The 13,775-nt window shown below is 36.3% G+C and overlaps 1 protein-coding gene across 1 annotated transcript in view; it reads left to right on the plus strand.

Moving 5' to 3' along the window:
• The window catches only part of LOC140494708 (guanine nucleotide-binding protein G(q) subunit alpha-like), a 108,573-nt gene extending 95,026 nt beyond the window's left edge, over positions 1-13,547 (plus strand). Inside the window, exons 5-7 of the mRNA XM_072594220.1 lie at positions 166-295; positions 635-788; positions 5,974-13,547. Coding sequence (XP_072450321.1) covers positions 166-295; positions 635-788; positions 5,974-6,164 — 475 coding nt within the window. The 3' untranslated portion in view covers positions 6,165-13,547. The remainder of the gene's footprint in view (positions 1-165; positions 296-634; positions 789-5,973) is intronic.
• The last annotated feature ends 228 nt before the right edge of the window (positions 13,548-13,775 follow it).

The following is a 13,775-nucleotide window of genomic DNA, read 5'->3' on the forward strand; positions in this document are numbered from 1 at the left end:
TCGTAGAAATATTGTGTAAAATCCTTTTTTGAAGAAGAACTCATCGATCACTTTTTATACTGAGTGAATGCATAATTCTTTGTATTTAATGTATTGTAGGATATTGGTTGATAATTTAATACTGTATGTACTCCTAAATATTACTTGTGATTATGCCTTTTTTAGAATGGTGGATGTTGGAGGCCAGAGGTCGGAAAGAAGAAAATGGATTCATTGCTTTGAAAACGTGACATCCATCATGTTTTTAGTGGCACTTAGTGAATACGACCAGGTTCTTGTAGAATCTGATAATGAGGTACATCTGTTTTTCACAACAGTCTTCAAGCCGGTTTTGCATTAGATGCTAAAATGTGAAGTGAAAACTGCTTTAATAGATTGAAAATATTATGCGTTAAAAGTGAAAATATGGCAAAATAGTTTTTGTTGTCTGGTACCCATAAATTTTAGACCTTTTTGAATATTTAAATGTAAGGAAACTAATTTCCGGTGGTGGTGATATACTAAATACTACATAAGCTTGAATCGTTCTTGTCCCTTAAAATCTTTATGAAAATTTATGAATGGAAGTTTACAATACATGCATCAGAACAACATTTGGTGTAGTTTTCAACAGTTATTGTAACAATATTTCCAGAATCGAATGGAGGAGAGCAAAGCACTATTTAGGACGATAATCACATATCCATGGTTTCAAAACTCCTCAGTCATTCTCTTCTTAAATAAGAAGGATCTCTTGGAAGAAAAGATTATGTACTCCCATTTGGTTGACTACTTCCCTGAGTTTGATGGTGAGTAGTGTTTCCTGCATGTGAATTTCCTTCAGAGATTTTTGAGAAGTTGGAGGAGAGAAAAATAGCATTGATCTTTCGCAAGAAATGGCATAATCAGACTTTTAAAGCCGGGTGTTTTGCTGCTTGTATGATGACTACAGAGTGATAATGTAATTTTGTATATTCAGACAACGAGGAATCAAAGGTATAGAAATATTAATATAAGGATATTAAAAATGCTAGTTTTAGATCTGCCTTAGTTTTGCATTCTTTGAGCGGTGTGTTTCAACTGCAAATTTTGTATTAATAATTAATTTAAGGTTTGATTAGGCCAAACTTTGGCAATTGCCCTGAGAACTGAACCACAATATGACTCGTCTACTTTTTTGTTCCATTCAAACAAGTGCAGTGTGTGCATGTCCATTCTGCCTGAAATGAATAGAGCCTTGTGTATTAATATATGTAGCTTGCAGTATTTGCATGTGTTTCGTAGTAAGTCTGACTGGCAATTTGAATTCTTCGCGCGCACAGGATTATATATAAGAAATACTCAGTTGCAGAATCACTTCCAATCTGTAACACTTTGCAGTAAGTTTCATAAACATGGATTGTTTGGGTGGGTTAGTACCTTGATTGTTGCAAATAGCCAAAGGGATGTGCTATTTGATAAAATATATCAGTCTTTGGGACACATGCTGAACAAACATAGAATTGCACTGTTACTGAGTTTGAACTCATCTAGTCCCAGCATGGTAACTGTCATCCACTATCCACTAAAGATGGTGAATCCTAGAAAACATGCTTAGCTGAACTGAGGTGCGCATACTGCAGGATTTCAGATTACTTGTCTGATTTTCTGATGCAGCTTAAATGTTGACAGTACTGCAAGGCCTCATGGTCAACTCAGATATCCATATTAGAAATCCTGACAATGGGACTAGAATAGGAGAGAGGGAAGCATAGTTGTGATGTCGCTGTATGTCTGATGTCAGGCTGAAAACTACCTAGGCAGATGGTAACATTTTAGTTCAATTAAAAATCTGGAATAAAATACCAGCACAATAGCAACATTTAAACTACTGTCAATTGTCTTAAAAACCATTTGGTTCACTCATGTTCGTGGGGTGGGGGAGATAGGGGAGGAAGGAAGAGAGAATCTGCCAGCTTTACCTGGTTTGGTCACCATGTAACTCCAGATTCTTAGCAGTATAGTTGAGAATGAACTGCCCTCTACTCAATAAATGCTCACTTGACCAGCAATGCCCCAATGAATCTGTTTTTTTAAAAATGTCATCCTTAACAGACGTGACTATATCAATACAATCTTTATGACTTGTCCAAATTTGTATCCATTTTACCTATTGCTCAGCATAAGTAGATAGTCTTGCTTAAAAGGAAAAGGTTTGCTGGACTTGTGTAAGAGTAGTGAGCTTATTTATGACTGGTTCTGTGCAACATGAACTGGCCATATGGCTAGGTGAATTGCTATAACCAGTTTTCTATATATGTAGTGAAGGGTTCCTTCATACTTGCCAAGAGTATACAAGACATTCATTGATAACATTGCACTGTTCATGTGCACATCTAACATTGTTAGCCTATTCTCAGTGTATCACTCAAGGATGCCATAGACATTTGTACACAGCACCGTGACATGGTGATCTAAACCAGCTACCTTTGAGAATCTTTGAACTTGTGCAACTCTTAGTTCAGTTTTACCAGTGCAAGGTATGTCAACTAGATGGTGTTGCCATGGATCCCAGCACAAACACCTTTGACATCCATGAGAAAATTGTCTTCAAATCTCCTACCTCTTCCATGTTTCTAATAGATTTGCTATGTTTGAATATAGTGCTGCATTTAAGAATTTCCTTCATGTTTTAATGGGTTCCATCTTGTATATTCAAGCTCATCTTTGAAACGGAGCTGTCAAATAAGCTCCATTTCCTTGATGTCCTAGTTAAGAAATTAGCCAGGAAGTTCTTTGCTATTGTCTACCGCAAACTTACCTTAACTGGTGTTGAGGTTCCTACAGTTCAGTGTGCTATAACATTGGCTTTATTAGGAACCTTGTAAATTGGACCTGAGCCATTTGTTTGCTGTTAGTTCTATGGTAATATATGGCGAATCAAAGCCATGCTGAGAGATAATGGCCACTATGATTGGATCATTTCTGTCTATGTATTGCACAGAATTATGAATAGGCCTAAAACTGTCACTTTTAGTCCTGATAAGTGCAGTCTATCTCAAGATACCCTGAAAGGTAAACTATTTTGAATGTTTGAGCAACAGCTCCTACCATAATAACATGTGATGTTAGCCATTAATGAATGCTACTGTCAAGCCAACAAGGAATTATGCCTAGTAATGAGTATTTTCAGTGCTGGTGTGATTCCTGATACATATGCCACGCTTTCTAAAGACAGACATATATCAAATAGTAAATCACTTTTGCTGTCTGGGGCAAGCAAAGTGTTGATTGTACCAAAACCAGCCCCATCATGGAAACAGTCTCATCATTGTTCAATAATAGATATCAATCTACAATTGGACATCATTTGTTCCATAATTCTGAGTAGAGTCATAGCGATGTATAGCACAGAAACAGACCCTTCGGTCCAACTGGTCCACGCCGAGCAGATATCCTAACCTAATCTAGTCCTATTGGCCAGGACATGGCCCATATCCCACTAAACCCTTCCTATTCATATAATCATCCAGATGTTTTTTAAATGCTATAATTGTACTAGTCTTCACCACTTCCTCTGGCAGTTCATTCCATACGCAGACCACCCTCTGTATGAAAAAGTTGTTCCTTGGGTCCCTTTTAAATCTTTCCCTTCTCACCAAAAACCTATGCACTATAGTTCTGGACTCACCCATCCCAGGGAAAAGACCTATCCATGCCCCTTACGATTTTATAAACCAGGATGTAGGTTTGCTTGCTGAGCTGGAAGGTTTGTTTTCAGACATTTCATCACCATGCTAAGTAATATCAGTGAGCCTCCAGATGAAACATTGGTGACAAGACCCGCTTTCTATTTGTGCTTAGATTTTCTTGGATTGGTGATGCCATTTGCTGTCGTGATGTCATTTCCTGTTTTTTCTCAGGGGATGATAATTGGGATCCAAGTCAGTGTGTCTGTTGATAGAGTTCCAGTTGGATCTTACATCACCAACCCAAACCATGTCACCAGCGCTTCATCCGGAGGCTCACTGCCGATGTTTCCTAGAATGGTGACAAAATGTCTGAAAACAAACCTTCCAGCTCAGCGGCCAAACTACATCCAGAACCTCAACCTGAGCTACGAATCTTCTTAAAACTCGCTAACGTTTTACAAACCTCTGTAAGGACACCACTTGGCCTCCAATTCTCCAGGGAAAACAGCAACAGCCTATTCAGCCCCTTGCTATTGCTCAAATCCTCCAACCCTAGCAACATCCTTGTAAACCTTTCTGAACACTTTCAAGTTTCACACCATCCTCTGATAGGAAGAAGACCAGAATTGCACGCAATATTCCAACATTGGCCTAACCAATGTCCTGTACAGCCATAACATAACCTCCCAACTCCTGTACTTAATGCTCTGACCAATAAAGGAAAGCATACCAAATGGCGCCTTCACTGTCCTATCTGCCTGCGACTGTACTTTCAAGGAATGATGAAACTGCACTCCAAGGTCTCGTCGTTCAGCAACACTCGCTAGAACCTTACCATTAAGTGTATAAGTCCTGCTAAGTCTTGCTTTCCCAAAATGCAGCACCTCACATTTATCTAAATTAAACTCCATCGCCACTCCTCAACCTATTGGCCCGTCTGGTGGAGATCTTGTACTCCTGAGGTAGCTTTCTTCGCTGTCCACCACCCCTCCAATTTTGGTGTCATCTGCAAACTGACTAACTCTACCTCCTATGCTCACATCCAAATCATTTATATAAATAACACAAAACAGTGGACCCAACACCAATCCTTATGGCACACCGCTGGTCGCAGGCCTCCAGTTTGAAAGGCAATCCTCTTCTGTATAAATCCAGTTCTGTATCCAAGTGGCTAGTTCTCCCTGTATTCCATGAGGTCTAACATTGTTAACCAGTCTACCATGAGGAACCTTGTCGAATGCATTACTGAAATCTGTATAGATCGCATCTACTGCTCTGCCCTCATCAATTCTCTTTGTTACTACTTCAAAAAATCAATCAAGTTTGTGAGACGTGATTTCCCATACACAAAGCCATGGGAATTCTTGCCTTTCTGAATACATGTAAATCCTGTCCCTCAGGACACCAGTCTACAGTTTCCTGACTTTTCCTTACTGCCTTTCTTAAACAGTAGCGGCACATTAGCCAACCTCCATTGATCCGCCACCTCACCTGTGACTATCATTGATACAAATATCTCAGCAAGGGGTCCAGCAATCACTTCCCTAACTTCCCACAGAGTTCTCAGATACACCTGATCAGGTTCTGGGGATTTATCCACTTTTATGCTTTTCAAGACATCCAGCACCACCACCTCTGTAATATGAGCATTTTTCAAGATGTCACCATCTATTTCCCCACACTACATGAAGCATTATGCTGAAAAACCAATTTTAGACTCCGTTTGGTTTCCTTAAATGTACTGGAAGCTCCATGTACACACTGTTCTTCGCAGACAGGAAAAAAGCACATGCAGGCACTGCACCTGTTCCAATGCAAGAGGAGAGGTGACTGTCTTGTGCAATGAAGCAGAAAATGGCAATGTCTCAACCAATCAGAATCTATTTGCCAACAGCAAAGATGATTTGTTTCCAACTGGGTATTTTTTGACAACGTGACTTTTGGGCCAGGAGGCAAACTGCTCTGCTGGCATTGTCAAACATGCATGTTATGATGCTGTGTGTGCCAATGCTGTTTTTACATCTTCACTAGTTAGTTTCCACATGCATGGAATGCAATGTCTGAAGGTGGGGTTTATCAAAAGAAAAGCTGCATATTACAAAATAAGTGGGAATTCACCTTTTAGGCTCAGCCTCCCAAAATTTGAACTGCAACATTGTAAAGCAGTAATTTAGTTGAGATGACATTGCTATGCATTATTAAGAAACTATTGGTTGCGTATCAGGCATTACAATGTTAGGTAATATTTAAGAACAGTACTACCTTATTTTCTTGAACCTATGGACAAAGGAAAGAAAATTGCCATTTTGTCTATGTTTTATAGGTCCACAGAGAGATGCGCAGGCTGCACGAGAATTCATTCTGAAGATGTTTGTTGACCTGAATCCTGATAGTGACAAAATCATCTACTCTCACTTCACATGTGCCACAGATACAGAGAACATCCGTTTCGTCTTTGCAGCTGTCAAAGATACAATTCTGCAGCTGAATCTAAAGGAGTACAATTTGGTCTGACCAGACCAGAGAAAAGGAGAAAAGAAAATTTAAACCATAATGACCGCAATTGTTATGATCTGTGAAGTTTGCAAACTGCTAATTGTCATCCTGGATTCTTGTCTGTGTGTGTCCACAGAGTTGTAGCTTCTTCTAAAACAAGAAAATGGTTTTATTCAATGCAGGATCGGGGAGGGGCAGGGAGACACCTTTTTAATGTGCATCTTTTTGGGTGCCAATCTACATTTCCATATTTTCAATATCACTTAATAACTAGCTGTATAACAGATAGTTGGCTTGAGCTACAATCTCTCTAATGCTTGTTCAAATGAAGAATAGCAGGTGTTATTCCACTTGCAAAATCAAAATGCAATGCCATCCCCTCCCCTCTGCTCTTTCAGTTTTGCTGGCCTTCTGCTCCTTCTGCTGTCTGATCACAGATATGCTCTGTGATGCACAGTGGTGATGTTTCAGGGCTCTGTCTGACAGAAACCAAGCCATCACTTGCATAATTGATGTACTGTTTCTGGTTTATTTGTTTTTTTTCTGATCAATGAGAACGTATTGATACTGTGATTTATTTTTTGATTTTTTTAAAAATAAATTATTGATGTTATACATATAGTTTGCTACTTGCTGTATTTCAGCCATGGACTACAAAGATGGGAGCTCACTAAGCATTAGCAGGTTGAGCAAATATCATGGAAACTGGGAGGGGGGTGGAATTGGCTTAAGTACTTAGAAACCTGAGATGTGGAAATAATGATTACTTGGCAAACAAATGAAGCCAAATCTAGTATAAAGAAATAAGTGTATTTATCTAATTTATGGACCAGTATACTTAGGCTTGATTTCAGATTAGAATGTTTCTGTATGAGTTGGTTTACAGATGCTCAGCTGTTGCCAAACTTTGATTTTTTTTTTAAACTGCTGTACACTACAGTGGCAATTTGTGGAGTTTTTTTTGGGTGACTTGCTAAACAGAAGTTGAAAGTTTATGCTTCTTTTTCAGATGAGGGGTTTTAACCTTGAAAGTGTTTAATAGCAAGTTAGTTTTAATGTGGTCAGGTACTTTTACAGATTTTTTTTTTAAAACATAGGTATGATATCAGGCCTGTTTGAAAAGAAGACCTCTATGTTTTATAGGAATGCAGGTGGCAAGAAAGTTGCACTACACAGCTCTTAATTTGTGTGATTTCTCTGTAAAAAAGTGAAAGAATGGCTTTTATACATGCTGCACAGTGCCATAAATATATTGTACCTTAAGTTGAGAAGGTTTGACCTCGCCAAACAAATATCAGGACTACTTTGTAATGTTAAAAGTTGTAGGCAGCCTTTCTGGTACAATTGCTACATCCCACACTCGTGGTTTAAATACTGTGGTTTGGTAGAGATGGCATCTATAGAAAAAACTGATATCTGTGCTTTTCTTTTTCTTTTAATGTAGTTGGAGATGCATGTTTATCCTGCATTCAAATCATCATGCTGCCACCTATTCAGTATACTTGGTGTATAAACCTTAATGATGCCTTTTCGTTGTACCTACTGACTTCAGCAGGGGTGCCCTGGCATTTGGCTGCAAAAAGGGCTTCATATCCAAAATTATCATAATTGATTTAGTACTAAATAGTTTTTAATCACACTAAAGCAACTGGGATATGTTAAAGAGATTAGGATGAGTTTGAGCATCAACTGTTGAAAGTTGCAGCATTTTGCTGTTTGACTATAATCTAAAATGCTTTTTCAAGTATCACTGCTCAAAAATATAATCTTTGCTAATTGATTTTCTGTTTTATTTTATAATAATGGAATTCCAGACTAATGATTCAGAACTAAATAAATCTCAAATTGTAGACATCATTTCAAATGTGGTTGAAATTGTGATTTTGTCAGCTGTGAATTTGATATAATGGAATGTAATGGTGAGAGAGTTATTTGGTTTCAAAATATTGTCATGTCTACTTAATAGTTTATTCATATTGCATGGAAGAGCAGATAAGTGTTAAAGGTTTTGATTGGCAGATCTGTGTGAAAACAGGTGGTAGCAAGAACCTGTCATTCCAGCCCTTAATATTAATTCCTTTTTATTAAAATATGATTAGTACTTGACTGTTAAATCAGGTAATACAACCATGTTTATATTACTGATTTTATTTTTGGTGAGTATAATGATTTTGCATTCACCATAATGCAGCCCAGTGCCCTTTTTGAAAAGGATCTTCTAAAATTAAACGTATGCCATGAGCAGATGCATATAAGAGTATAAATGTGGTACCATTTAACTTGTAAGATCTTGTGGGCCTACCCACAGAAAATCTAAGGAATTTGGAAATGCCAAAGCAACATTTATAGAGCTTTTTGAAAAAGTTGTTTCCAGAGTTTTTGCATGTGGGAATAATACCTGCCATAAACACTTGATTTCATTTAAAACACCTTACTGTCAGGGAGGGCTGATGTTAGAGAATTCTGATTGTTTTTGCTAAGTTTTATATGTCTCTGGTCTACTTAGACTACTGCGAAAACAGCCAAATATTGTGTACACTACATACCATTGCTAAACACTCCAATATCCTGCAAAACTATTCTGTAAAAACTAAATGCCATTGTTTTAATAAACCAGTGTGGTAACATGGCATTGGTGAGGTTTCCTTACTCTTAAGTTTACATGAAAGGCCTTGGAAGTTTTGACAGGACTAGACTGTGTGAACACCTAATTTTGCCCAATTAAAATGATCTTAAAATGAAAATGTGGAAATTGTCTGGGGAGAAATAAGATAGTGTTTATCTTTGTTGAATTTTATGGCAATGAAGTAAAGCAGAGGAGTGCCTTACCTAATCCCAAAATGATTTTTTTTGCCAGTAATATACACCCTGAAGTTTTATTCTATAGGGCTAGAACAAAGATTGTTATTCTGATTTCTCTTTTATTCCCCTTATATTTAAACTTAGTAACAATTCAAAAAATCACATTTAACTATAAGACATTTGTGCAATTCAAGAGTGAATTCAAAACATAATGAAATTTTAATTAACCAAGGGATGTGGGTCTGTTTAATCGCGATTTGTGGAAAACTAGGTTTGCTCAATAAAATTTCAAAACTGATAAAATATAGTTATCCTGACTGCAAGCAATCTAAATGTCTAAAATCTTAACAGACAGTAAAAGTTTTACTTGTTAGCATGCAATAGATTGTTTCAGCTAAACATACCACATAATGGGATATGCATGCTTATAATTGAGGATACATTTTAGATATTTGCCCTCATGCTACCGATGTCCACATTTCTAGAGCTGACTTTTGCAGAATTTAATGCAGCAGGAGCTTATTTTCCCCACCGTGCTTTTTTAAATGGTGGCAATCCTTTCACCCATTCAGATGTAATGAGTTAATTAAAAATGAGTATCATCTTGTGTACAATGTGTATACATGTTTTGTTTGAATGCTATTGAACAAATTTAAATTTGTGGTGGATAATATTGTTTCAGATTACTATTGCAGACTTTCAGCGGTCGCATTATGTTCTAATATTTTCAATATCTAGCAATTCTATAATTTATTTCAAATTAACTATTTGTTTCAGTGAAAGCAAAATTCTGAGGCTGAATTTGTGAGCATACAGTTTTGTTTTATTCTCAAAGGGCAGAAAAAATATTTTTGAATAATCCTAAGCAATCTTCTCTGGGTTGTTGGTGAACCTTTAGCTGAAAGTAGCTGACCAACATCTTCCCAAGTCCCTTAGAAAGGAGAAACTGACTTTTTTTTAAAAAGAGGTTTATTTGCAGTAGTTGTGGATTTGATAGTTTCAGAACATTTAGCTTTTGAATAAGTTTCCCACCTCCAGTCAGGGCTAGTCAGTTGAAGTCAGCATATATATGTCACAGTTGGAATTAAAGTCTAATATTTTCAAATGTAAGCAAAGCATTAATTTTCACTCTTAATATTTGACAAATAAGTGTAACTTGTTTTATCTTTAAAGCCAGCCAACCTGTGTAAATAATATTTTGATTCACTTTATACCTATTGTCATCTAGAGTTTCCAAGGAAAAATTCCTTTCACTTTGGATGCAAGAGTTTTAAGAATAAACGCAAGTTTTAAACTAACTGGGTGATCCATACTTGGCCTGGGTTCAGTGCAGTTTTAATATTGTTGTTATGCATAACTTGCAAGCATGTTGTTGAGAACATGGGCCCATAGTCAGAAAAGATTACATAGAATGCATAGTGTTGGGATTCCAATTTACACTTTTTGCACATTTACTTTTGTGAATATGGGTCCCTGTATAAGGAAAAATAATTTAACAAATTGAGGGCGATAGGTAGTTTTAATTTTTAGCCAGATTTGCAAAAAATGTATAAAATATATGTAGCATATGCTTGCATAATATAGGAAACTAAATGGGAAATGTCTCTTTTGTATTGTATTTAAACCAGGGGACCAAGCTTCTGTCAGAAAACCTATTTTAATTTGTTTTATTTGAGAACAAGAAAACGTTTGATTTTTAAAAATATACTGGCATATTAGTAATTGCATTATTGTAGTAATCTTCCTGGCTATCTGTTCTACAGTATGAAAACTGTCTAGGCTATTTTTCCACATCACTTTCACTATCGCGAGCTTCTGCTTTTGCCACTATTCTGTGAATATTTAGGGAAATTGGGGATTGAGTAGCTATGTTAACTGAATGTACTATGGTTCTTTACTGCTTGCTTATTTCTTAGCTTAGGGATTCTCGTGACATAGTGGTAATATCTGTGCCTCTGAGCCAGAAGGCTTGTGTTCGAGTCATACCTGCTCCAGAGGTATACAGTCACATCCCTGAACAAGTTAATCAGAAATGTCTAGATTGTGATGGAGTATTTTGTTTAAATATGAAACAATGCTTGTGTACAAGTAGGCAAATATTAGAGGATTGGGATTATTTCTGTAATATGTGAAAACCTTTATTACAAAGTAAAATCAATTAAATGTTTATGTTCCTTAATTCGAGTATGCAGTTTGTTGAACTAACGACTTTTTTAAAAGCACAAAATGGTGCAACTTAAAACCTATTTTACAATTATTTGGGCTAACATTTTTAAAAACCATAATTTTTTTGTTACCTTGTCAATTGCCAAATAATCATTTTTATAAAGTGGATTAATAATTGCTGAAAAAGTTCATTTGTTTTGCAGTTTTAAAGTACTAATCAATCTCGTTTCCCTCACCTCCGCTCTGTCTGTTCCATGAGGAACAACAAATTCATGTCAACAGCTTAAGTCAGTTACCATGTTTAATTAATGTGCGTGAAGTTGTCCTTACACCTTGTAACTTACAGATGAATGTTTTGCTGTGAACTAGATTGTAATGTTTATAGTATAACATTATGTTGAAAGGTATCTACTAATGAAGTGCCAAATGGCCTTTTGCAAAAGGAGTTACTAACTTTCGATTAGAGTTCAAAGCACTGCATTTGAGTGTTGGAACATTGGCCTGTACCTGGAATTTTTCAATTTTATTATGACATGTTATGAAGAGTTCCCAAATGAAGGTCGAGGAATTCGCCCATTAGAAAGAGTGAAATAAATAAATAATCTGGTTGACCTGTATGTAACTTGGTGTCTCAAAATGGAATATTTTTGTGCAATCTTGGAATAAGTATGAAGTCCACAGTCCTGCATGGAAAAGATATGTAAAAAAGGGGAGAAATTTAAAGTTCCTGGCAAGAATGGAGGAATGAGTATTTATTTAGTTTGTGCTCCTAGTTTACCAACTGGTGTCTTTCAATTTAATTTTATTTGTGGTAGCCTTATTTTCCAGAGTCGTCTTTACATTCCTGTTCTCTCTTTATTGGATTTAGCCTTTGCTTCTGCTTATTAGAATTAGGTTTATTGTCATGTGCTTAAGTACACTGATGTTACAGCATTAATTATTAGGGGCCTGGCTATGCTCGTTTTCACAGGGACATTTAAGATTGATCTTGCGTTAGAAATTCCATATTGTTTGAATGTTGGTTTTATAGTTGTATTACGAATGCTAGGATAGCACATTTTTTCCTTGCAATGTTAAAAAGGGAACAGCACTAAATGTGAATGTGGCAACATTCCGCAATGTTTGAAGACTATAAAGAGAGAGTTTAAATGTAAAAGAGCAAGTCGGACTGAGGCTGTAGAGTGTGGTGGTGTTAGTGGGCGCAACTATTATAAACATAGCATTTGAGGAAGCAAAACATATGGATGAATTTAACTGACAAGTTTAGTAATAAGATGTGAATTTGAATGTTTTTGTGCTATGATGATAAGCAAACAATTGCGTATCATTTTTAGTTAGCCATTTGGAAAGGAGTTGGTGGAAGAAAACACGCAGTACATCATCTCTCTCCATTTTTAATGGAGAAAGTGGTACCTATAGCTCCTGCAGAGCCACAAAATAACTACTTTGTCTTAAGTTTCCAAATTGCATTGCTGAATAGGGACGTTTTGTAAGCAACAAAATGGGGTGACAGGAGAATTTAAATCTTTCTTTGCAGCTTATTGCCTAGACAGCAAGTAACACTAATGGGCATCATCGTCAACAGAGATATATGCAGGAAGGGAGATTATGGAAACAAAAATCTGACAAGACTTTGCCTAAACACAGCGAATCATAGAAGCGTCCTTGCTATATTTAAGGTACTAAAAACTAAATGTGGAAAAATAAGCCTGTTCAGTTATTTGGGAATAATGCATTTTGAGCTGAAAAGTTGTCATGGGCTTCAGTAAGGTTGTATATAGAATGAATATTATACCTCTGTAAATGTCCTGGCTTCATGCAAAGTAAATGTTCTGTCATAAACCTGGGTTGTTAACATTTTAGTATTCATTTGGTGGAATCTTCAAACTTCATCTTTTGTTGTGTATTTTTATGCTTGTAACTTTTTGAAGAAAATTGAAGCATGGCAGCCATCAGCAGTGGTGTATTGAACTAAAATATGTATTACTGATCTTTCACAGATTTTTTTAAGTAAACCAAATGTAAATTATGTAGAATAATGAATTAAAGTGTGCCAAGTCCCTTCTTTGTAGTGCCAGACTCTCTACAAGTGCCAATGTGGTGGAAATTTAGGTTGGACTTGTATATTAAGTCCTGTTAAAAGGAAACTTTAAACTATTTAAGAGCTATATCTGCTGTTTTTAAATTGTGTCATTTTAATGCATGTATTGTTGTTTTGGAGGGGCCTAGTTTTTGAAGTAAAACAAATCTTGTACAATAATTACCTGAGAAGGGTCTTACTGGTTATTAATACAGTATTTTTCGGCCATAATTTTGTAATAGTTTAATTTGACCTCTGTTGCTTGACCTTCATGGAAACATGGACTTGATTTTCATATCCTTCTCCTGAAATTCTCTGTTTGAAATTGGAATAAACTTTGTTCCTATATCGCTTGCAATTTGTCATTATTTTACTGCACAATTACATAGAATGTTAGAAGCCAATACTTGCTGATAGAGAAGAAAAAGATTTCACATTTCAAATATCTCAATGCTATGAAGTGTGGTGACTGTTTTTGTGGACACGAAAGGTAGGATTGGTTGTGGATACTTATTTATTCCCTATTACAATCATTATCTTACTGGCAACTTTATCCTATTAAACTTGTCCTTAATATGCAA

The sequence above is a fragment of the Chiloscyllium punctatum genome, chromosome 24, assembly GCF_047496795.1.
Source record: "Chiloscyllium punctatum isolate Juve2018m chromosome 24, sChiPun1.3, whole genome shotgun sequence".
Taxonomy (NCBI): Eukaryota; Metazoa; Chordata; class Chondrichthyes; order Orectolobiformes; family Hemiscylliidae; genus Chiloscyllium; species Chiloscyllium punctatum.